Source organism: Rhinolophus hipposideros, assembly GCF_964194185.1.
Source record: "Rhinolophus hipposideros genome assembly, chromosome: 21".
Taxonomy (NCBI): domain Eukaryota; kingdom Metazoa; phylum Chordata; class Mammalia; order Chiroptera; family Rhinolophidae; genus Rhinolophus; species Rhinolophus hipposideros.
The window spans coordinates 44,113,420-44,134,256 of NC_138067.1; the positions used below are offsets into that span (position 1 = coordinate 44,113,420).

The 20,837-nt window shown below is 49.4% G+C and overlaps 2 protein-coding genes across 5 annotated transcripts; one reads left to right on the top strand and one right to left on the bottom strand.

Annotated features, from left to right (window-relative positions):
- Window positions 1–870: 870 nt before the first annotated feature.
- NOSIP (nitric oxide synthase interacting protein) lies at window positions 871–15,135 on the bottom strand. Of its 2 annotated transcripts, XM_081030876.1 has the most exons (10): window positions 14,416–15,135; window positions 6,747–6,810; window positions 6,478–6,548; window positions 5,897–6,002; window positions 4,672–4,753; window positions 4,404–4,563; window positions 4,195–4,313; window positions 3,846–4,033; window positions 3,618–3,726; window positions 871–3,386 (listed from the first exon to the last, which is right to left on the bottom strand). In XM_081030876.1, exons 3-10 carry the CDS (start codon window positions 6,545–6,547, stop codon window positions 3,315–3,317), a joined length of 906 nt encoding a protein of 301 aa, XP_080887002.1. In that variant the 5' UTR covers window position 6,548; window positions 6,747–6,810; window positions 14,416–15,135; the 3' UTR covers window positions 871–3,314. The 2 variants fall into 2 exon arrangements, with proteins under 2 accessions (XP_080887002.1, XP_080887003.1); XM_081030877.1 differs by lacking the exon at window positions 6,747–6,810 and having other exon boundaries at window positions 2,609–3,386; window positions 14,416–14,503.
- Window positions 14,520–20,652, top strand: PRRG2 (proline rich and Gla domain 2). Of its 3 annotated transcripts, XM_081030878.1 has the most exons (9): window positions 14,520–14,571; window positions 15,299–15,363; window positions 15,765–15,873; window positions 16,030–16,127; window positions 16,308–16,483; window positions 16,673–16,712; window positions 18,580–18,715; window positions 19,537–19,683; window positions 20,011–20,652. In XM_081030878.1, the coding sequence occupies exons 4-9, from the start codon at window positions 16,043–16,045 to the stop codon at window positions 20,027–20,029; spliced, it is 603 nt and encodes a 200-aa protein (XP_080887004.1). In that variant the 5' UTR covers window positions 14,520–14,571; window positions 15,299–15,363; window positions 15,765–15,873; window positions 16,030–16,042; the 3' UTR covers window positions 20,030–20,652. The 3 variants fall into 3 exon arrangements, with proteins under 3 accessions (XP_080887004.1, XP_080887005.1, XP_080887006.1); XM_081030879.1 differs by lacking the exon at window positions 15,765–15,873; XM_081030880.1 differs by lacking the exons at window positions 14,520–14,571; window positions 15,765–15,873 and having other exon boundaries at window positions 15,212–15,363; window positions 16,329–16,483.
- The last annotated feature ends 185 nt before the right edge of the window (window positions 20,653–20,837 follow it).

The window sequence follows — 20,837 nt, forward strand, 5'->3', positions numbered from 1 at the left end:
AAATTTCAGGTCACTGTTTTTAGGTTTAGCTGGGCTTCTTGGACTCTGAATCTGGTGCAGGGTCAGCTAGATAGGAGTTTCTATAAAATATTTGGTGTACCCCCCTCTCTGTCTCTTTTCCAGGACTTATACCTCACTTTCCTGTTGCTGTGGTGCTTCAAGCTAGGAAGACTGGATTTTTTGCTTGGTGTTTTAGCTGCCCCTCATGGCACAGTCTAGAATCTGCCCCCATGCTAAAAGCTGTGTACAAATGAGAAACTCATCCACTGCCTTTCCCTTTTTCTGTTTCGGTTCCCCTAATTTCTGCCTGCTTTTGTCCACTTTCCAGTGACTTTAGTTCATTGTTTTCTGTTTTATCCAGAGTTTTTAAGTGTGGGAGGATTGGAATTTAAATCCAAGCCTGTTTGCTCCAAGCTTTTAGTTATAATATACTGCCCCCTAGTGGCTAAAGGACAGCAGATTTATGAAGAAGTAGGACAAATTTGTGGATTTTTTAAAAAATCAAAATATTCACATATAGTACAAATTACTTGTACAGAACTTGTGGTGAGACGCTGCCCAGAACTTTATCACCCTTCGGGCTTCTCCCCAGAAGGTTTTCATTTTTAAATCTTTTGCTCATCTTGGCATTATACTCACAGGATACAAAATTCTAAATGTACAAGATGCTATATGCTAAAAATGAAGTCTTTTTTCCACCAAATTTATTTCCTCACAAGCAGCCAGTGTTTCTTTCCAGAAAGAATTTACACAGATTTAAACAAATATCTACCAATTGTTTTTCTTCTTTTTAATGGAAATGATAGCAGATGGCTAACAATGTTTTCACATTTTTTGTTTATCTTTACTTTTTTTGAGTCAGAATTCTTCGATTTAAAATTGTAATTGATTTATTTTTTTCATTAAGGTAATTAAGAATACATTTTGAAGATGATTTCAATTCAGTCCACAAAGAATGTCTTCATTTCCGTTGTCTTTTTTTTTAACTGCTGAGTGATACTCCTCTAGATTTAACCAGTTCTCTACTGATTGACATTTAGGTTGTTTCTAGACTTTTCTCTTATAAATAATGCTGCACAGAAGGCAGCATGTGTCATGTAACCACCATTATAAGCAAGGAAGGGGGGTGAGGTGGAAGAATGGGGGGAAAAAATTCTCATGCTCCCCCGGCTTTGTAGTCAGTCCCTCCCCGTCTTCTGGCAACCAAGGATTTTTCTCCCTGTTCATATAGTTTTCTCTTTTCCAGAATAAATCTCCCCATTTAAAAATCCTAAGTAAGTGCAATTGTCTTAAAGTGCTGCCTGTGGACCTGTTGAGACTGGAGCATGCCCCACCGAGGATAAGCTCCAGCATGACCACTTCTTGCTCTCAACTTTAGACCAGTGCCTAGGGAAGACTGCTGAGAAAAGACAAGATTTGTTTCCCTTTCTGTCACTCCTCCTCTTGCGAAGGACTCTTGCTGCCTCTTCTTTTTACCTTTGAAACGTTAAAGGAAATCTATTTCTTGGAGCCAGGACCTTGACACACACCCCACCCACTTCCCGCAAAGGGCATGGCCTGTGAATAGAACAAGGGATTTTAGTTCCTTGTGGAAATAAAGGTGCAAGATTGGACATCCTTGAATTTTGGGGGTAGTGGGTGGTCCGTATCACACATGAACAAGATTGGAGTCCTTGAGGGGCTGAGAGAAAAAACTAGGACTCAGTGGTGGTTGAGGGAGCTTGGGAAAGAGGATGAGAATTGGAGGTGTTTAGTGAAGGAGGATGATTTGAAACTCTGGGTATAAAGATGGAGAGGTTTGTGGGGTAATAGTACAGGAATATTTGGGGAGAAAGGGTATAAAGGATAGTGGAAAGGGCAGGACCAAGCCTGGGGTGTGTGTGTGTGGCAGGGTGTCTCTGGAGGTAGCTGACCTCTGGGTGAACTTGGTTTCTGCTAGGGCCTTGAGCCATGGGAATTTGGGCAAGTTGTACCTTCTCAGCCTTGGTGGGCTATTCTGGGAAATGGATGTAAGCACCCCTGTTCCAGGACTGTGGCCAGGATTCAAGGGGACCGTAGATTGACAGGACCAGAGGGCAAGGGTTCCTTGAATGTCAGTAGCAAGTGGGTCAGTTACCGGGGATAGGGGACCCAAGAGTGGGGTGTGGGGACTCTTAGGGACCAAGGGAGGTTTGTAGAAGTGTCTGATGGAGCAAATGCTGGATTTGGGGGCTCCCCAGGGTGCAAAGACGACACCACCAACCCTCCTACTGAAACATTTTCCTGCAGCCAGAGTCACGACCCGGTCTGCAACAGATAGGGGCTTCACCAAAACGCGGTCAAGGACACTTCCTGGTCCTTAGATGAGATCTTTTACTGAAATGAAAAGATAGATTCCGTGTTTATAGTAAAACAAGACCGGGTCTTACATTGATTTTTGCTGACTGTCCATTAGAGCTGACTGTCCAGCTGGGTCTTATATTTGGGGAAAATAAGAGCTGACTGTCCGGCTGGGTCTTCTTTTCGGGGAAACACGGTTGTATGTGCCCTGAGATCTCACTTTGGCTGAAAAAAATCGTATGTGAGTACCCAGAGAAAAAGCTGAAAGGATAGGACTTAGGCATCCTCTGGGAGGCAGGAATGTTACCTTTATTTTTTTAATCTTTGTTTGACTATACGCTGTAGTTTTCCACACAGCCCAGCGATGGTTTTGTGATTCAATGGTTATTAAACACAAAGCTTTAAGGAAGGTCCGCCAGGCAAGTGGGCTCAGATCTCTCCCTCCCTCTCCCCTTGCTTTGCCAAGTACTTTGCTGCCTCCTGGCCTTTGCACTTGCGGTTTTCTGTTCCTCTTCACCCTCCAGCTGGCAAGTATTGGGGGAGGGGGTCTGGCCACCTTCTCTAGACTGGCTGCTGATTGCTCTCTCTCACAGCACATTATTTCCGTTAGGTGTGTTATCACACTTGACTCTGGGAGAGATGTTCATGGGCATCTCCCCAGCTTCAAACTTGGCATCACTCAAAAGGATGAGAAGGGGGACTATTTAGCGTTTTAAAGTGGAGCCTTCCTATGGTGGCAGCTGAGACTTTGACCTCTGGCCACTTAACCAATTTTAACGCTGTGCATTTGCGTTCAATTCAGATTTTAGTCTTAACGTGAGACCACATTAAATACTCTTAGCCCACGCTTTCAAATTCGAGTCATTCCAGCATACCCCCAGAACGCTGTCTGCGCGGGGAGCCTCCTCTCCAGCTATGACCCCAGGGCTTCAGCGCGAATGAAGGCACCGCACAGCCAGTCTCTTACAAGTCCTTTTATTTGGTCTCCTGTTCACTCAGGCTTGCATCACTGGTCGTGACTTTTCCGCCTGCAGCTTCACTCCAGAGCCTGCGAAGCCCGTGCCACCCTGTGGGAGTGGGGAAGGCAGAGGTGAAGGCAGGCTGCGGGCTGCAGGTGGCAGTGGGGGTAATTCTAAGCAAGACCAAGCAGGACCCAGGCAAGGAAGGGGCGGGGCCTGGAGGGGGCGGGTCTTCTGGGAGGAGGGAGGAGCCTCAGGGGGAGGGTGTCCAGGAAGGTGAAGGAACGGGGTCTTGGAGAGGAGACAAGGAAGAAGGCATCCTGAAGAGGCCCTGCTCACCCGCTGCAGCACGATGATGTCCCGGTCCGTGAGTTTCTCCCCATTCACCGGGTCCACCATGTCCTTCCGAATCAACTTCTCCACACACTCAAGGGTGACTACGGCCCCACTGCGGTGACGATAAGGATGGGGACACCAATCAGAGGCACCGCCTTGAGAGGGGGAAGCACACCCCCAAGCCTGGCCCCTCCCCTCAGGTCCCGGTGTTGTCCCCGACAGGTGACTTACGAGGGCCGCAGAACGGCGCATGGCGTGGCATTGCTCAGGCTGTCACGGGTCACAGCGCACACGTAGCGCTCACTGCGCGTGATGAGCCCCACGCGGTCCACGGAGTCATCGAGCAACGTGAAACGCACAGGCGTCAGGTCTGACATGCGCAGAGGCTTTCCGGACATGGGGCACGTCACAGTGCGGGACTGCGAGAACCAGAGGAAGGCAGGGTCAGCAGGCAGATCTGGGCCAGGTTGCAGGTAGGACGGGGGTCCCTGGGAGGTTGGGGAGGGTGCACTAGGGACAATGGGGGACCCCGACCCTCTCTGGCAGAGTGGCCTTAGGAGCACTTGTTGGGGGTGCTCACCGGCTTCTCCAGCTTGGTGGCCTTGGCCTCTGGGGTCAGCGATGGGATCCAGAAGCTGGGCAATGCTTTGTCCTTGTCTTTGCCTGTGGCACCAGTGCTGGGACCAGGTTGGGTATCATCTAAAGGGGGACAGGGGTTCAGATGCTGTACCTAGGGAAGTGCCAGGTCCTGGGGGACCCCCACCTACATGCAAGCCTGCTCCCCCTCACCTGGGCCATTCCCTGAGGTGGTCTTGGGTGTGAAGGGGTTGAGGGGCCGGCTCACAATGGCTGCCTCCTTCTCCAGGAAGCCCCGCACCTGGTCCTTCATGGCAGCCCGCTGTAGCTCTTTCTGTTCCTCCCGCCGGGCACCTCGCTGTTTCTCATAGGCCTGCAGGCAGCCGGGGAGAAGTGAGCTAGGCAAAGGCCCAGGGGGCTCTGTGAGCTCAGCATCAAAATCACCACCATAACCTGTGCTCCCCTCCCTCATCCCTATCACCTTCAGTTGTCGAGCTATCTCCTTCTTCTGGTGCAAAATGTACTCCAGGATTGCCTCACGCTCATACAGGTAGCCATCTGGACTGCAAAGACAGGATGGGATGAGAAAACATGGGCCTGGCCCAGGCCACACAGCCAGGGGTTGATAATTGCGTGCTAAACATCAGCTCCCTGCCCTGGGCACCCACTGACCGTGATCTAGGCAGCAGCTCACTCAGTGTTCAGCTTAGCACTCTGAGGTGATGGCACTGTTTGAACTCTCCTGGCTTTGTAACATGCTCTGACGTGCAGGGAGAATCTTGTGAGGTCAAGGGTAACTCAGCAAGCCTGGCTTGTCCAAACCCTGCACATTCCAAACAAAGCACTGGCCCTTGGTGGGTTCTGGGAGGGAGCCTCTAACCTTTGGAGTGTTCTGCCTGATAAGAGTTTCTTTTTGTTCACCTGGGGGTCTTGGGCCCTATGGTATCAGCTTGATCTTTGGAGGGGCTGGAGACCAAAGTCAGCTACATGGGCAGTCAGCCACACCTGCATGACCAAGCTCCAGTAAAAACCTTGGACACCAAGGCTTGGGTGAGCCTCTCTGGTGGGCAGGACTCTGTGCGAGCTGTCACACATCCTTGCCAGGAGGATTAAGTGCTGTTCCTGCAACTCCACAGGGAGAGACAACTGGAAGCTCGCACTGGGTCTCTCCTGGACTCTGTCCCACGTGTCTTTTCCCACTGTTGATTTTAATCCGTATCCTTTCACTGTAATAAACTGTCACTGTGAGTTAACAGCTTTGCTGATTTCTGTGAGCTCTAGTGAATCACAGCATCTAAAGGTGACCTCAGGGACTCTGAACAACAGTCTACTCTCATCACTCTCTTTATAAAAGAGACCTGTAATTGAACACATATTTAATCACTGGACTAAGTACCTTACACCCAATATCTCACTGAAGCCTTTGCAGGAACAGACGAGACAGGTAACAGTGAGTGTTCCACACATGAGTTGTTATTATGGGCCAGGCCATGTCCCAGAGCCCTCCCCTCTATGACAATTGTATTCTTTTCCACATCCCATGAAACATACCTCAGATGAGATATGGCCATATCTCTGAGAGATCTCAGATGAGGCTGAGAGGTTACCGGCTGGCTCATAGCACCCTGGCTGTGCAGGTGGCCAGACCCCACCCTTACAGCCCCCTCCCTGTGGTTCCCTTGCTCTTGCACCCATGTTCCGCTCACGTGACAACAGGGTCATGGCAGGGCTGCAGAGAGAGGCAGCAGCAGTCGAAGTCCTTTACGGCATCCCGGCTCAGTCGAATGTTCTGGGTCCCGTAGCCTGAGGCAGCTAAGAACAGAGAAAGGCAAAGGGATGGAGGGATAGGAGACATGCCCCTCTCCGAACCCCAAGAGAGAGGCACAGAGAGCACTTGGAGGTGAGGGGATTCAGAGAGAAACAGGCAGTCAAGAGCTTGGGCGATGTCACCCACAGGAAGGCGTTACTCCCCAGAGGGTAAATGACAGACTCCCTAGGCTCTGTGACCAAACTCAGGCACCTAAACTTCTCTGGGCCTCAGTTTCCTCCTCTGGAATATGACCGTGACAACAGTGACCCCTTCCATGGAGAATTAGATGATCACATACAGAGGTACTAACGCAGTGCCCTCCACATGGTGGTGGGTCGGGGGTGGCTGGTCACGTGCGCTGTCACTTATGTGTTCATGATCATCAGTCGGGGAAGAGTGGCACGCACAGAAAGCACAACCAGAGGTTCAGAGTGACATGGTGACCGAGACATTTCTACCCTGCCCCCAACCCAGTACCTGTGTCCTTCTTCTTCTCGTGGTAGGTGTAGACAGCCCCTGCTGTGCAGTTCTTGCCGTGCCGTGTCATCCTGGAGGTAGGAAGGGACAGTTGAAGGGCTGTGGTGACCAGAAGGAACCGATACAGGGAGGACTGGACCTTTATGGCCCTCAGAGCTGATCTGCACCCCCAGATGGGAAAGCTGGGGGTGGGGTGGGGGAAGACAGTTTTACCCATGTTAAGTGCTTAAGAAATGCCTACGCATTCCAAAAAAGAAACATCATTTTACCTTGAAAAGGGCCTGAAGTTTGCTTGTAGAAGTGGGTGTCAGCAGGAGTGTGCCTTGTGAGTTACTGTGAGGTGGAGGAAAGAGAATTAGCTGTAATCTGATGGGAATTTCTAGCACCAAAAGAGGATGGGTGTGGCTCCCCACACATGCAGGGAACTGAGATGCCTGGTTGGTGTTCAGGTTGCATGTGTGTATGTGCTTTGTATGCCTACATGTTCATTTCCACTGTGCAAATCTCTAGGTTCACTTAGTCTTTCTTGTGGATAAATTCACAAGTGGACAAAAGTCAAATTTGCTGTACACTCAAATCCATCCCCAATGTATCAATCACACTGGCACAAGTTCTGAGTTTTCAAAAGAAGCATCAGAGCAGAACTGACTGTATGTGGAACTCTGGCAAATCATCATGAAAAAACCAGCTACCCCAACAGGAAAACAAGCAAAGGAGGATACGAAAAGATGCTCAAACTCTCCTCAAATGAAAACTACAGTGAGGTCTTATTTTATGCCTATCATCAGGCTGGCAGACAAAACTTTGAAAGCTGGAGAAGACTGAGGCTTGGTGGGGACGTGGGGTCAGTCATGGGAACCCTTGAGCGAAGCTGGGGGGAGAGTGGACAGGGTCCGCTGTCCTGGAACACAGGCTGGTGGTACTTCAGCAAAGTGGGTGTAGGCACTTCTGCACTTGGTATACGTGCCCCAAAGACATTCTCAGAGATACCCACAAGGGAGCATGTACAAGGATGTTCACAGCAGTGTAGTTTACCCTGGACGGGAGTCGAAGGCAACTAAATGTCCCTCCCTGGGAGAATGGATAGTGATTGCCCATCATGGAGACTATCCAGACGTGAGATAGTCTGGATATCTGAGGAGATGTGTACAAAGAACATCATGGATGGATCTTAAAGACACATTGCTGGGTGAAAAAAGTAAGAAATAAAACAAGATCCTTAACAATGGACATGTGCACAAAACGACACAACTTAAAGAACACCTACCAACAAAAGGATTCACACATTAGAATGGTTGCCCACGTAGGGCGGGGAACTCACTAGGGGAATAAACAAGAATAAATACACGAAACAAGGAGGGGGGCATATGGATCAAGACGTAGAGGATTAAGCAATAGGACCTTCTGCCCGGGCTTGAGTCCAAGGTTGGACCCTGACTCGCTATGTGGCTCTGGACTGGTGATCTCCTTTTTTTGAGCCCCAGTTTCCTTCGGTAAAAAGTGGGGACAACCAGGGGGATGTAACTGACAGGACTGGATTGCTGTGAGAACTCACTGAGGTCATGCTCAGAGCATAACACACAAGGGCTGTTCAGGAAACACTCTCTCCAGCGCTTGGGGTGCAAGGAAGCTCCAGAAGGTGGGGGTGTGGAGTGGGTGTAGGGATGTGGGGGGCACAACCCAGGGCTCCCAAAATGTAAAAAGTAACTTCATCTTTATTTTCCCCTTCTGGTCATTTTCCGAAACTTGCCTTGCACTTGGAACACTTGAAACGCAAACCTCTGTTTGAGCTGTGGATCTCGCTCGCCCCCTACTGGACTCTCCCTCCCCGCAGCCAATTTTTGTTTTGAAGTATAGTATTGACACGGGACAGATCCACGCGCGTAAGGATGCGCTTTTGACAGATGTACGCACCCTTGTAACCACTGCCCCAATAGCGATAGAGAACTTTTTTGTATCACCCCAGAAGTGGCCACTGCGCTGCTCGCAGAAGCTAACCTTGGTGAAACACCCGAACTGGACCCACAGTCCCCTCCTCCAACTTCCCCTCACCCCCCAAACTTTTGAGCGAGTGTCCAGCACCTGCTGCCTCCCTGGCTCACCTGCCACGGGCTCCTCCGCCCCGGCCCCCTGGCTTCTGCCCAGCCCCCCCAACTGCTACTCACGAAGGTCGAGTTGACCTCCTCATGGACAAATTCCCCACTCTATTCTTAGTTGTCAACTGCCTTGACCCTCTGCGGTATTTGGCACTGAGCTGCTTGTCTGGTGGCCAAGAACAGGGCATTTCTATGTCTTTGGCTTCACGGACCTCGACATTTTCCCCCTGAGAGAGAGGAACACCTAGAGAGGGAACGTTATTTATTTTTTTTACCTTGCCAGGAAATAATGGGAATAATCGCAAGGAACAATGCCTGATCCCTGACCACATGCCAACTCTCGGTGCCCCATCTCATGAGTGGTCCAACCTCAACCACCCTCTGAAGTCCGTCCCATCACCATCTCCAACTTTGCGGATGGGCAAACTGGGGCTTAGAAGTGAAGCCATTTGCCTAAGGCCATGGTTCTCAAAGTAAGGTTTAGGGACACTGGGGGTCCCTAAGATACTTGCAGGGGGCCCACAAATCTATTTCCATAACACCACAATGACTTTTCCTTTGTCCCTTTTATTGTCATGAGTGTACAGTGAAGTTTTCCAGAGCTGTGTGACGTGTGAGCGTGTCATCACTCTGAAGACTAATTGTATGTGTGCTTGAGCACCCTTGGGTTTTTAAAGTATCTGTTGGGTCATGATTAATGAAAGAAATCAGGCACAAAAGCCATATTTGTTGATTCCATTTAAGTGAAATGTTCAGAATAGGCAAATCCAGAGAGACAGAAAGCAGACTGGTGGTTGGCACAGGCTGGGAGAAAGGGGAATGGGGACTAACGGCTAAGAGGTGTGCCGTTTCTTTTGGGGGTGATGAAAATGTTCTGGAATCAGAAAGTGGTGGTGGTTGCACAACATAGTGAACATACTAAAAACCACTGAATTGTACACTTTAAATGGGTGAAGTTTATGTTATATGAATTATTTCTCAATAAAAACAATTTCTGATAGGGGAAATCCTGATAGAATTCACACCAACAAAAGCTCTTTGGAGTCCTCCATGATTTTAAGATCCTGAGATCTTAAAGTTTGAGAACCACTGGCCAAGGGTCGAAGGGTTAGCAGGTGGCAGTGCCAGGATTTTGAAACTCCAGAAGCTGAGCTTTCAGTCACTGCGATACACTGTCTTCTCAGGAAAGCCAATTTCAAAATAGAAAACAGAACTAGTGCCATCTGCTGTTACTAGTACTTTGGAGAGGACACATCAGAGTAATACCAATTATTCTTTATCTTCATTCTCATTTTACAGGAGAGGGAGAAAAGCACATAGCATCCATCTGCCGGCTGGGAAGTGGCAGGGCCAGGATTCGAACCCAAGCAGCCAGGCTCTGGAGCTGTCCTCCAAACCATGCGGCAACTGTCAGTCTTCCCAGGAAGGTCGAACCTGAGAATTCCGATGTTTGTATAAAGTCTTCAATTTTTGTACAAAGTATATTTTACCCTTGAAACACATCTCAATTCAGACACTACATTTCCATTGGAGATACTTGTTCTGTATTGAGGTTTCATAAAATGTACAGGTATAAACGTACCCTGGTTGTTCCCAACATACTTAAAAGTTTCTTGAATCAAGTATTGGTGCTTACATTTAAATGAATTAAAATGAAAGAATTAAAAAATTCAGTCCCTCAGTGGTACTAGCCACATGTCAAATTGCCTCTTGGGACTGGTGGCTACTGTACTGGAGAGCGTGAACAGCATGGTGCTGAGACAGAAAACATGAGCACAATACCATTAACACATTAATAATTCCTTAACGTCACCTACTGTCTGGCTGGTGTTCAAATTTCCCCGAGTGTCTCCCAACTGTCCTTTTTTTTTTTTTTTTTTGCACTTGCTTTGTTTGGATCCTAAAATAGTGGTTCTTAACCCCTTGGTGAGGTCATCAATTCCTGAGACCCTAAAGGTGCTACAAGGCTCTCTTCCTAGAAGGCCATCCCAGGGGGCAGAGGCCGCTGTGGTAAAGGAACCTAAAGGGCTAACTACATTCAAGGAAATCACAGAAAGAGGACGTGTTGGAAGTGGGAAAGAGAGAATTCCCTAAGAACAAATGCAAGTGTCTGAGATTTCTATTAATAATGGCTGATATTTATTTAACAGGCTCAATGAACCTGGCTCAATGAGCCTCAGTTCTAAGCATTTTACACCTATTAACTCCCTTTAATTCCACAACAACCCAAAAGGTTGCTACAAACAAGGAACAGAGCCATGGAGAAGGTGCCCCAGGTCATGCAGCTGGGGCTTGAAGCCCCAGGTACCCACGTCTGTGGCCTTGACCATCAGTTGTGCAGCCTGGCTGCAGGCAGCCGCAGGCACTGTGCTGAACTCAACGTGGAACAGGGCAGCTAGTGTGCGCCTGGTCCTTTCCCCTGGAAATCCTGGCCCTTTCCTCCTCCCAGGCTCCATGGAGGAGTCGCCTCTCTGGGAAGCCTGACTCTTCAGGCTGAGTTAGGCGTTCCCTGAGCTCTGATAATGTCCTGAGTTATCTCCATTATAACTGCCACTTCTCAGTATTTCCCTCCGGATTAGGAGCCCCAAGAGGGGGGCCCAGGTCAGACTCCTGTCTGAGGGGCATCACTGCCTGACACCTGTGGGGCTCGGCGATGTCACGATGGGATCAATTAATGACTTCCAAAGCCAGGGGAAGTGTGTAATCCATGAACTGATCACACAACTAATCAATACATTAATCACAAAAGCACTAAAAGAATAGAAATGATCATCATATCCTTCGAACATTTATGTACCAGGCCCCGTGCGAAGCACTTCACAGGTCTGAACACACTCAGTCCTCGTGACAACCTCCAGAAATAGGCTCTGCCCAGTTTACAGGTGAGAAAACAGATGCCCAGGATTAAATGGTCTCTTCCTCAGTCTGTTTCTTCACAGACCAGCCGGAGTGAGTTTTTCAAAATGGAACTTTGATTAAGTCACTCCCTTCAACTGCTTCTTGGACATGGCTCATGACAAAAATCCAACTGCTTAGATAAAAATGTAGGAGGCATGAGAGAATTGGAAAAACCATCATTTTGCAACCTCTGATGACATAGTTGATTCAGGCAATAATTGTCGATGAATGCCATTAAAGGAAAGAGTGATGGGAAATGGATATTCTCAGAATGCTAATACTTGCTAGTAGCTTTACAATGGCGGGTTTGTGCTGTCCTGATATGTATTAGTCTGCTAGAGCCGCCAAAACAGAATACCATAGACTGGGTGGCTTAAACAATAGATGTTTATTTTCTCCCAGTTCTGGAAGCTGGAAGTCTGAAATCTGGGTGCCAGCATGGTTGGGTTCTGGGGAGGACTCTCTTCCTGGCTTGCACATGGCTGGCCATCTTCTCACTGTGTCCTCACTGGACAGAAAGAGCCCTCTCTGGCATTTCCTCTTCGTATAAGGACACCAACCCCATGGATTAGGACACCATTCTCATGACCTCATTTAACCTTAATTACTTCCATGAAGGCTCTATCTCCAAATAGTCATGTTGGGGGTTGGGCTTCATCATATGAATTTGGGGGGAGAGGACAAACATTAAGTCCATAAAAACCACCTGAAGCCCCCATCAATCTCACCATCCCTGAAAATGGGACAACCAGGCGTGACACAACATGAATCTACCAGCACTGAAGGAGTCATGTCAAAATGGATGAACCTAAATTGAATTAAGCCTTTAGATTTAAGTTCCTGATTCTAGAAAGTCAGAGGGTAGAGTAGGGATCGACCAAAAAGGACCAGATAAGGGGGGGGTGGGGGGAGGGAGATGAGGGTAAGGGGGATCAAATATATGGTGATGGAAGGAGAACCGACTCTGGGTGGTGAAAACACACAATGGGATTTATAGATGATGTAATACAGAATTGAACACCTGAAATTACGTAATTTCATTAACAATTGTCACCCCAATAAATAAATTAAAAAAAAAAAAAAGGACCAGATAAGAAAGACTTTCCACTTCGCAGGCCATATGGCGCCTGTCACAACTTGACTCTGCCCTTGTATGTGAAAGCAGCCATGGACACTATGTAAATGAATGGGCAAGCTATGTTCCAATAAAACTTTATTTATGGACATTGACATCTGAGTCACATATAATTGTCACAGGTCACAAAATATTATTCTTCTTTTGATTTTTCCAATTATTTAAAAATGTTACAACTATTCTTAGTTTGCAGGCTGTACAGTAACAGGTAGTGGTTGTAAATTATATATCTGATAAAAGAATTGTATCTAGCATATATAAAAAGTGTATAACTCGAAATAAAAAGACAACCCAATTCAAAAATGGACATAAGGATTGGAATAGACATTTCTCCGAAGAAAATATACAAATGGGAGCTGCCAGATGGCTCAGTTGGTTGGAGCGCGTCCTCTCAACCCCAAGGTTGCTGGTTCGACTCCCGCAAGGGGTGGTGGGCTGTGCCCCCTGCAACTAGAAAACGGCAACTGGACCTGGAGCTGAGCTGCGCCCTCCACAACTAAGACTGAAAGGACAACTTGAAGCTGAATGGCACCCTCCACAACTAAGATTGAAAGGACAACAACTTGACTTGGAAAAAAGACCTGGAAGTACACACTGTTCCCCAATAAAGTCCTGTTCCCCTTCCCCAATAAAATCTTAAAATATATATGTGTGTGTGTGTGTGTGTGTGTGTATATATATATACACATATATATATACACAAATGGCCAAGAAGCACACGAAAAAATGGTCCACATCATTAATCATTAAGAAAATGCAATCAAAACCACAAGGAGATACCAGTTCATACCCACTAAGAATGACTAAAATCAGAAAGTGACATAATAACAAGTGTGGAGAAACTGGAACCTTTGAACACTGATAGTAGGAATGTAAAATGGTGCAGCCACTTTGGAAAAGACTGGCAGCTCCTCAAAAGGTTAAACAAAGAGTTACCATTTGATTCAGCAATTCCACTTCCAATGGAAATGAAAACATGTCCACACAAAAACTTGTGCACAAATGTTCATAGCAGCATTATTCATAATAACCAAAAAGTCCAAACAACTCAAACGTCCATCGACTGATAAATGGATAAACAAAATATGATACATCTCATACAAAGGGATATCGTTCAGCCATGAAAAGAACGAAGTGCTTATCGATGCTACAACATGAATGAACCTTGAACACATGCTATGTAAAAGACGCCATACAGAAAAATGCTTTCATTTGTGTGAAATGTCCAGATTAGGTAAACCCATAGAGACAGAAAGTAGATGAGTGGTTGCCTAGGGCTCGGGAGGGGGAGTGGCAGGGAAAATGGGGAGCGATAGCTAATGGGTACAGGGTTTCTTTATGGAGCAGTGAAAATGTTCTAAAACTGATAATGGTGATGGCACACAACTCTGTGACTATACTAAAAACAATTGAATTGTACACTTTAAGTGGGTGAGCTATATGTTATGGGAATTATATTCCCAAACAGTTGACTTTTTAGTTTTTTTCAAGGCCAGCAGGATTTGGTTTTGGCCTGCTGATGTCTGGCAATGAGGATTACGTGAAAAGAGATTACAAAGAAGCAAAAAGACAAATCCAGATGGGGGATGAGCAACAGAATAATAGACCCAGTTTCTTCCGTGAAGTAATTACACCAAGAGAGAAACAGAGTCGGATGGAGGGCAGGCTGTTCTAAATTAAGAAATTTAAGAGACACTGAGAGACAACTGGATCATCGAAATCCTGTCCCTGTCTCCCTCAGGACCCCAGAACCCTAGCCCGCAGGAAGTCGATGCCAGCAACCCTAACCCTCCACCACCTGGAACTCACCTCACAAATGCTTCCTCCTTCCTTGCCTGATTCTTCAACTGTGCCCCTATTCCGGAAAGGAGCTCTGTTTTCCCTTTTAGCTCCGCCCACTTCCGCGCGGCGGAAGAAACCGGAAGTGGAGCTGCCCCTAGTTGCAGAAGTACTTCCTCTGGCTTGGTAAGTCCTCTCTTCTTCTCTTCCTCCCTCCGGTAACGTGAGAGACCGGTCGAAGGTTCCGGTTAGTGAAACTGATGTGATTATGGGGCACGCTTAGTATCTACTAGGCGTTTCCCGGGGCAGGCGATTTCCTTGTACCCAGGCTTTGCGTCTCTCCAAGCCTGAGTTTAAGAACTAATCACTTTCCTCAGAGATTGGGAAGCCCACTTCCCCAAGTATATCACTTTTCTTGCTGTAAGTTAAGAGACAATTGAGAAGGGACAACTCGTCTGTCTCCATTTTATAAACGGAGCAATTGAGAAATCAGAAGTCAAAGCCGTTCAATCCCCAGGAAACAGGAATTTATTACGGCATACCCTCCTACCCCTGGGGACCAAGGCGTACAGTTCCCGCCAGTTTCTAGACACGTAGATACCTGGATATCTGAACTCCTAGGCATTTATTTCCCTAGCTCGGCCGGACGATCTCCCATTGGGGAAACAGAGAAGGCGCATCCCCTAAGTCCCCCCACAGTGTCGGGAACCCTGGCCTCCCTATGGGGCTCCGGACCTTCATCTTAAGGTCCCTTTAAATACTTTGTCTCTTACCTGAGTTCCGCCCAGGACAGGTAGTCGCAAACCCCGCCCCTCTGCCAGAAACCGGGATCTGGCCGACTACAGAGAGCGGGAGCTGAGTGAGGCACCCCCTCCTTCCTTTCCCCTCCCCTCTCACCTGCCTCCTTTCACAGCTGGCCGCAGCTGGCCTTGAAGGCCCGAATAAGAGGGAGGGGACTGTGTTTACACGTCTGGGCAGGTAAGTGAATGTCCCTGGAGGCAGAGCCTGGCTTGGGGACCTTGGCGTCCTGGCTCCCTGTTCCTCTGGGTCCCAGAAGTTTGGGGGGTCCCCAAGCCCAGAAGTCCAGGGCCCTTGCCTCCTCCTCCCCCAGGACCCAAGAATATAGGCTCCTGCACTTGCCTCTCCTGTAATCTTTGATCTCTATGGGTGGATGTGGCAATGGGTATAGAGAGACCAGAATCTGTGGAAATTACTAGGAAGGAAAGGATCCTGATCATCATTGTACATGTTTATGATCATCTATTATGTGCCAAAACTTTGCTAGGGGCTACAGACACAGAGGGGGAAAAGATAAGCTCCCTGCTCCAGTCTCTGGAGTCACACTGCGTTTGTTAAAATTCTGCTTTTGAATCTCGCAGATCAGATGATCTTGGACAAGTTCTTTGACCTTTCTGTGCCTCAGTCTCCTCATCTATAAAATGGGGGTAACGATAGCACTGCTGTGAAAATGACACTGAGTTGATATAGGTAAGCTACCTTGAACAGTGTCTGGCCCAGAATACAGGCTATATCAGTGTCTGTTATTATTATTATAATTCATGGGCCACAGAGTCCAGTCAGGGAGAACTTGTCTTGTTCCTTAGCAGCTGAGGCACTTGTCACTTATACCACACCTGGTTCCAGGTGTTCACAAAATATGAGGGGGCACCCCTCTCTGCTGCTGCTGTACCTGGGGTTGACAACCTGCCTGGACACCTCACCCAGTGGGGAACAAGACCAAGGTGAGTATTTGAGGGAAGAGCTGGTGTCCAGGCACTGGAATCCACCTCCCCCTGATTCCAGAACCCTTGCCTCTAGTCCCCTCCTACCCCAGGACCCCATAGCTCTTTGTCCCCTTAGGTTCAGGTTCCTCTATGTCCCTAGTCCTCCATTTTTCTGTCCCTCATGTCCTTTGAGCCCAGAAGTCTTCCTGGACTCCCCAGAGGCCCAGAGTTTCCTGGGCAGCCATAGACGGATTCCGAGAGCCAATCACTGGGACCTGGAGCTGTTCACGCCAGGGAACCTGGAACGGGAGTGTTATGAGGAGAAGTGTTCCTGGGAAGAGGCACGGGAGTACTTTGAAGACAATACTCGGACGGTGAGGGCCTGGGGGCCCTGGAGTCCCAGTGTCTTCTCCAGGCCCAGAGTGTGGGGGTAGTGGGGGCATGTCCTGGCCCTCAACTCCCTCTCCCCTTGGGTTTCAGAAATCAGGGTGGGCTGGTTTGGGGCGGTAGAATCTTCCATTTGACAGCAGTCTTTCTGCCTTCTCTACTCCTACCCCTTCAAGAAGCGCTTCTGGGAGACATACATCTACAATGGCAAAGGAGGTGAGTGGGGGTGCCAAGCCCTCTTGTTCTGTGCAGCTAAAGCAGCCCCTTCCCATAGAAGCTGAACCAACAGTCTCACTCCAAATTTTGTGCTCCCTGAATTCCTAGAGGTAGTTGTTAAAGAAGTCCCCTCCTTTGAGACTAGAGCCCTTGTCTGAAGAACCCACCACACCTTATTGGAAGAGGTCCCTTGTTCCCAGGAAGGGGAAATGCAGGGGTAGAAGGAGGAATTACTATCAGGCCTCAGGTCAGAGAGGCTGGCCCACGGGAGCCCCTCTTTGGAGTCCAGAGCCCCAGCCCTTTCTGCAGCTTGGTTGCTAAGGGGGCTTTTCCCTAGAAACGAGGCCTGGCCAAGCCAGGCTGTGGGGAGCCTGTGCAAGCCTGGCGTCCTCACCTGACCAGTCCACCCATCCCCAACCCGTTTTCTGAGTTCTGAGGCCCTATCCTGGCTGCAACCTTGTTGCTAAGGGGGGAAGGGCTGCTCAGTAGTAACAAGGCCCTCCCATGCCGGACCTAGGAAGCTGGCAGCACTACCTGGCTATCTTCCCCTCCCCCACAGCACCATCCCAGCTTCAGCCTGGTTGCTAAGGAGGCATTCTCCTTAGCAACTACACCTAGCCAAGCTCAGGACCCAAGGCCTCGTGCCCACCGGAGGAACATCCCCCCCCTCCTGCTTCCAGGCACCAGACGCCCCACCCCTTGTGGCCTGGTTGCTAGGGGTGGCTGTACCTTAGCAACAGGCCCTAGGTCTGGGCTGGAGTCCTCAATTGGAGCCTGGTTGCTAGGGGAGGTAACTGAGTTGCTAGAGGCCTAAGGATGCCTGGTGGCTCCTTGAATCCACCTGAAACATGTCAGGATGGGGAGGGCCTGGCTTCTCAGTGCAGCTTTTTGCTAAGAGGGCTAAAAGCCTGGGTTTTACTGTTTGTGAAAGACTCTCCACCCAGTGCTAAAGTTGGTTTCCCCAGCGGCAAGACCTAGCAAGGCATCAAGTCCTAAGTCCTCCACACACACCCTCACCATTTTCCTCAGACACAAAGCCTTGGATTGATAAAAGGACTGCACCTTAGGAAAGGGGCCACATGAGTTCTAGACACCCAGCGATCTGTTACTGGGGGGAGGTCCCTAAATTCCAACATTGATAAATGAATTTTTCTAGCCTTCTGGTAAATTCCAAAGCTTTCATGTGGGTTATGCTCTTTCTTCATAGTTGAGACCTTGTCCCTCAGTGGCCTAGTTGGGAAAAGAGGCTGCATTCCAGAGGGGGCAGGTTTGCCAGACGAAATACAAGAACCACCTCCACCCCCTTCCTGAGTTAAATTTCAAATACATATGAATAATTTTTTAGTGCATGTCCCATTGAGTATATGGGATATACTTATACCAAAAAATTATTCATTGTGTATCTACAATTCTGTGGGGTATCTATTATTTGTTAAATCTAGCAATACTTAGTATGGGGGTCTCGATAGTTGGCTATCTGACTTCCCCACCCTACCTGGAGTGTGTAACCTGCAATCTTAGCAGATGCTTAGGAGGGTCTTGAACCACACATGTCCAGGGAGGGGGCTCCATCATCGTGGAGCTACACCTAGTACCAGATGAAGTTATCACAGTCTCTTCATGCATTTCATGTCAGTGAATTTTTGCAACCTGTCAGAGAGGGGTTATCATCCCATTTTACAGAGCAGGAAATGGAGGCTCAGAGAAATGGGTGAGGTGAGTTTCCTGAGGTCACATAACTAGGAAGTGACCCTAGCTCTGCTTTGGTTCCTGGCCAGTTCTCCTTCCTTAGGGGAAGGGCATTTGGATGTTGGGGTGGGTGGCACCCCCTGAAGCAGTGATTTCCCCCACCTTCCCCTCACTGCAGGGCATGGACGAGTGGACGTAGCAGGCTTGGCTGTGGGGCTGACATCTGGCATCCTGCTCATTGTCCTGGCTGGCCTGGGAGCCTTTTGGTATCTACATTGGCGGCGGAGCCAAGGCCAGCAGCCCAGTCCCCAAGAGTAAGGGGGCTTCTGGGAGGAAGCGCTGGGAGCTAGAGAGAAGGATGAGCAGGGGAGGGAGGAAGGGTCCACCTAAGGAGATAGGCAAGGATTGGGGACAGGTGGGCGCTGATGAAAGTTCTGAGGAGACGGTCACATGGAGAGCGAGTCTGTGAGATCGTGTGTCTAGTGGTGGAATCTGTCTGTCTGACTATATCCCTAGTACCTGGCTCACAATAGGAGCTCAATCAGTATTTGCAATACCAGGTTTCTGTGTGACTATCACTGTGGGTATTGTATCTTGTGAGGCTGCAGCCTGTGGTCTATGGGTGTCTGTGGGTGTCTGTGGTATGTCAGTTTCCGTGGTGCAGGGTGTAGCACGTTCGTGTGTCTGTAGGAGTTGCCTAGGTGTGTCTTTCTCAGTCACAGGGTCTAAGAGGGTTATTGAGCGTCAGTCTTGGGAGTATAGTGGGTCTGGGGCTTTTTAGGAAGAGTTTATTGTAAATGGGTATCTGTGTTGCGTCTATTTCTGTGTGTGTCCACATGCCTCTCTGCAGGACCATCTTTTTCTCCATTACTCAGTCTGTATATGGAGCACATGTGTCTGTGAATGAGTGTCTCAGCAGTTGTTGCTTTCTGAGTATGCCTGTTCTTATACATCTGCCTGTCATTTTGAGGTGCTTTTCTGGGTGTCAGGTTGAAGGTGACTCTCTTTCTCCCCTGTACATCTTCCTTCCACCTACCTCTGTTCTACCATCCTCAGAGTCTCTCCCCAAATCCTCCATCCTCCCAAATCTCTATAGAGACTTAACTCTATCTAACTGTGCACCTTCTGTCCCCAGGGCCGAGCTCATCAGCCCTCTAAGTCCGCTGAGCTCTCCGGGCCCGCCGACGCCCCTGCCTCCACTCCCACCCCCAGGCCTACCCACTTACGAGCAGGCTCTGGAGGCCTCCGGGGTGCACGACGCACCTCCGCCCCCCTACACCAGGTACGGGGCTGGGCTTCGGCTCGGGGGCGGGGCGCAGAGGGGAGGGCACTGCTGGAGGAGGGGCGTGGGGCCAGGGGCGGGACTTGGAATTTTGAGGTTATTATTCGAGGCGAGGCTTGGAGAGCGGGGGCGGGGCGTTGTGCAATTGTCTGGGGGCGTGGTTCAGCGTTGTGCGTGTGGAGCATTAGAGGAGGGTGGGTCTTGTGCCCAAAGGATCCGGGATTGGCTGAGACGCCCAGGGCGGGTCAGAATGGTCTTAGTTGAGGGGGGGAAAAAAAGGAAAAACAGCCCGGTCTTTGACTCCCCACTGTGCCCCTCCCCATCCAGCCTCCGGAGGCCTCGGTGAAGAACTGTTTCGGAGCCGGGGTTCCCCTAACCGTGCCCCAGATACACACCAGATTCCGGAAGCCCCCAGGCCTCTTAAACTGCGGAGCCGAGCTTGGGGGGTGGTGGGAGTAGGGGTCGCCCGGCCCGAGGCCTACCCTGGCACACGTGTTTCCGCCGCGTACGGATACATGCTTGTCCCCGGCGAAAGTGTTCCCGCGTCCCGGCCCCTCGCGGGCCCCCAAGCTCTCCTGACCTTGGGGTACCCACCAGCCCCACCCCTGGGGTAGGCGTGTCGTGGAAACTCGGACCCAGGCGCGCAGGCCGGGTGTGCAGACTCGCGTGTGAGCAGGTTGGACACGGCTTTCTCCCTCCAGAGCCACGGACAACGCACGCGCAGAGACCCGCCCGTGCACACGCATGTCTTCATGCTCTCCCCGTGCGCGTACAGGGGCTCTCTGCAAACCAGGAACAGGGTGGGGGGCATATTTGCAACCGTGCTCGGTGGGGGCAGGCTCTCTCATTGCACCCGGGGAACTGGAGTTGAGCTCTTCCCCTAAATAAAAATCCTTTGGAAAAGAAACCAAAAAAAGTGAAACAATGCAAAAAAATAAAAAACTTAAATAAACTGAACTGTGATCTCAGGAGCGTCTGCGCGTGGTGGAGTTAGCTTTCTGTACAAATGTTGCGCCCTACACCCCCAGGCTCTGCTTGCGCTGTCTCTCTCTCTCTCTCTTTTTTTTTTTTTTTGCATTTGCACGGGATTGTGGGAGGAAGCGGAGCGCAGCCAGACACCCCGCCGCCCGCCCCCCCTTCCCCTCCCCCCTCCC

Coding starts and splice junctions, on each gene's coding strand:
- NOSIP (XM_081030876.1), bottom strand. CDS start 6,547: ATGACACGGCACGGCAAGAACTGCACAGCAGGGGCTGTCTACACCTAC. Junction 4,034..4,194: donor CCACCAAGCTGGAGAAGCCG/GTGAGCACCCCC, acceptor TGGTTCTCGCAG/TCCCGCACTGTGACGTGCCC. Junction 3,727..3,845: donor TGCGCCGTTCTGCGGCCCTC/GTAAGTCACCTG, acceptor TCGTCACCGCAG/TGGGGCCGTAGTCACCCTTG.
- PRRG2 (XM_081030878.1), top strand. CDS start 16,043: ATGAGGGGGCACCCCTCTCTGCTGCTGCTGTACCTGGGGTTGACAACC. Junction 16,128..16,307: donor CAGTGGGGAACAAGACCAAG/GTGAGTATTTGA, acceptor CTTTGAGCCCAG/AAGTCTTCCTGGACTCCCCA. Junction 18,716..19,536: donor CAGCAGCCCAGTCCCCAAGA/GTAAGGGGGCTT, acceptor TTCTGTCCCCAG/GGCCGAGCTCATCAGCCCTC.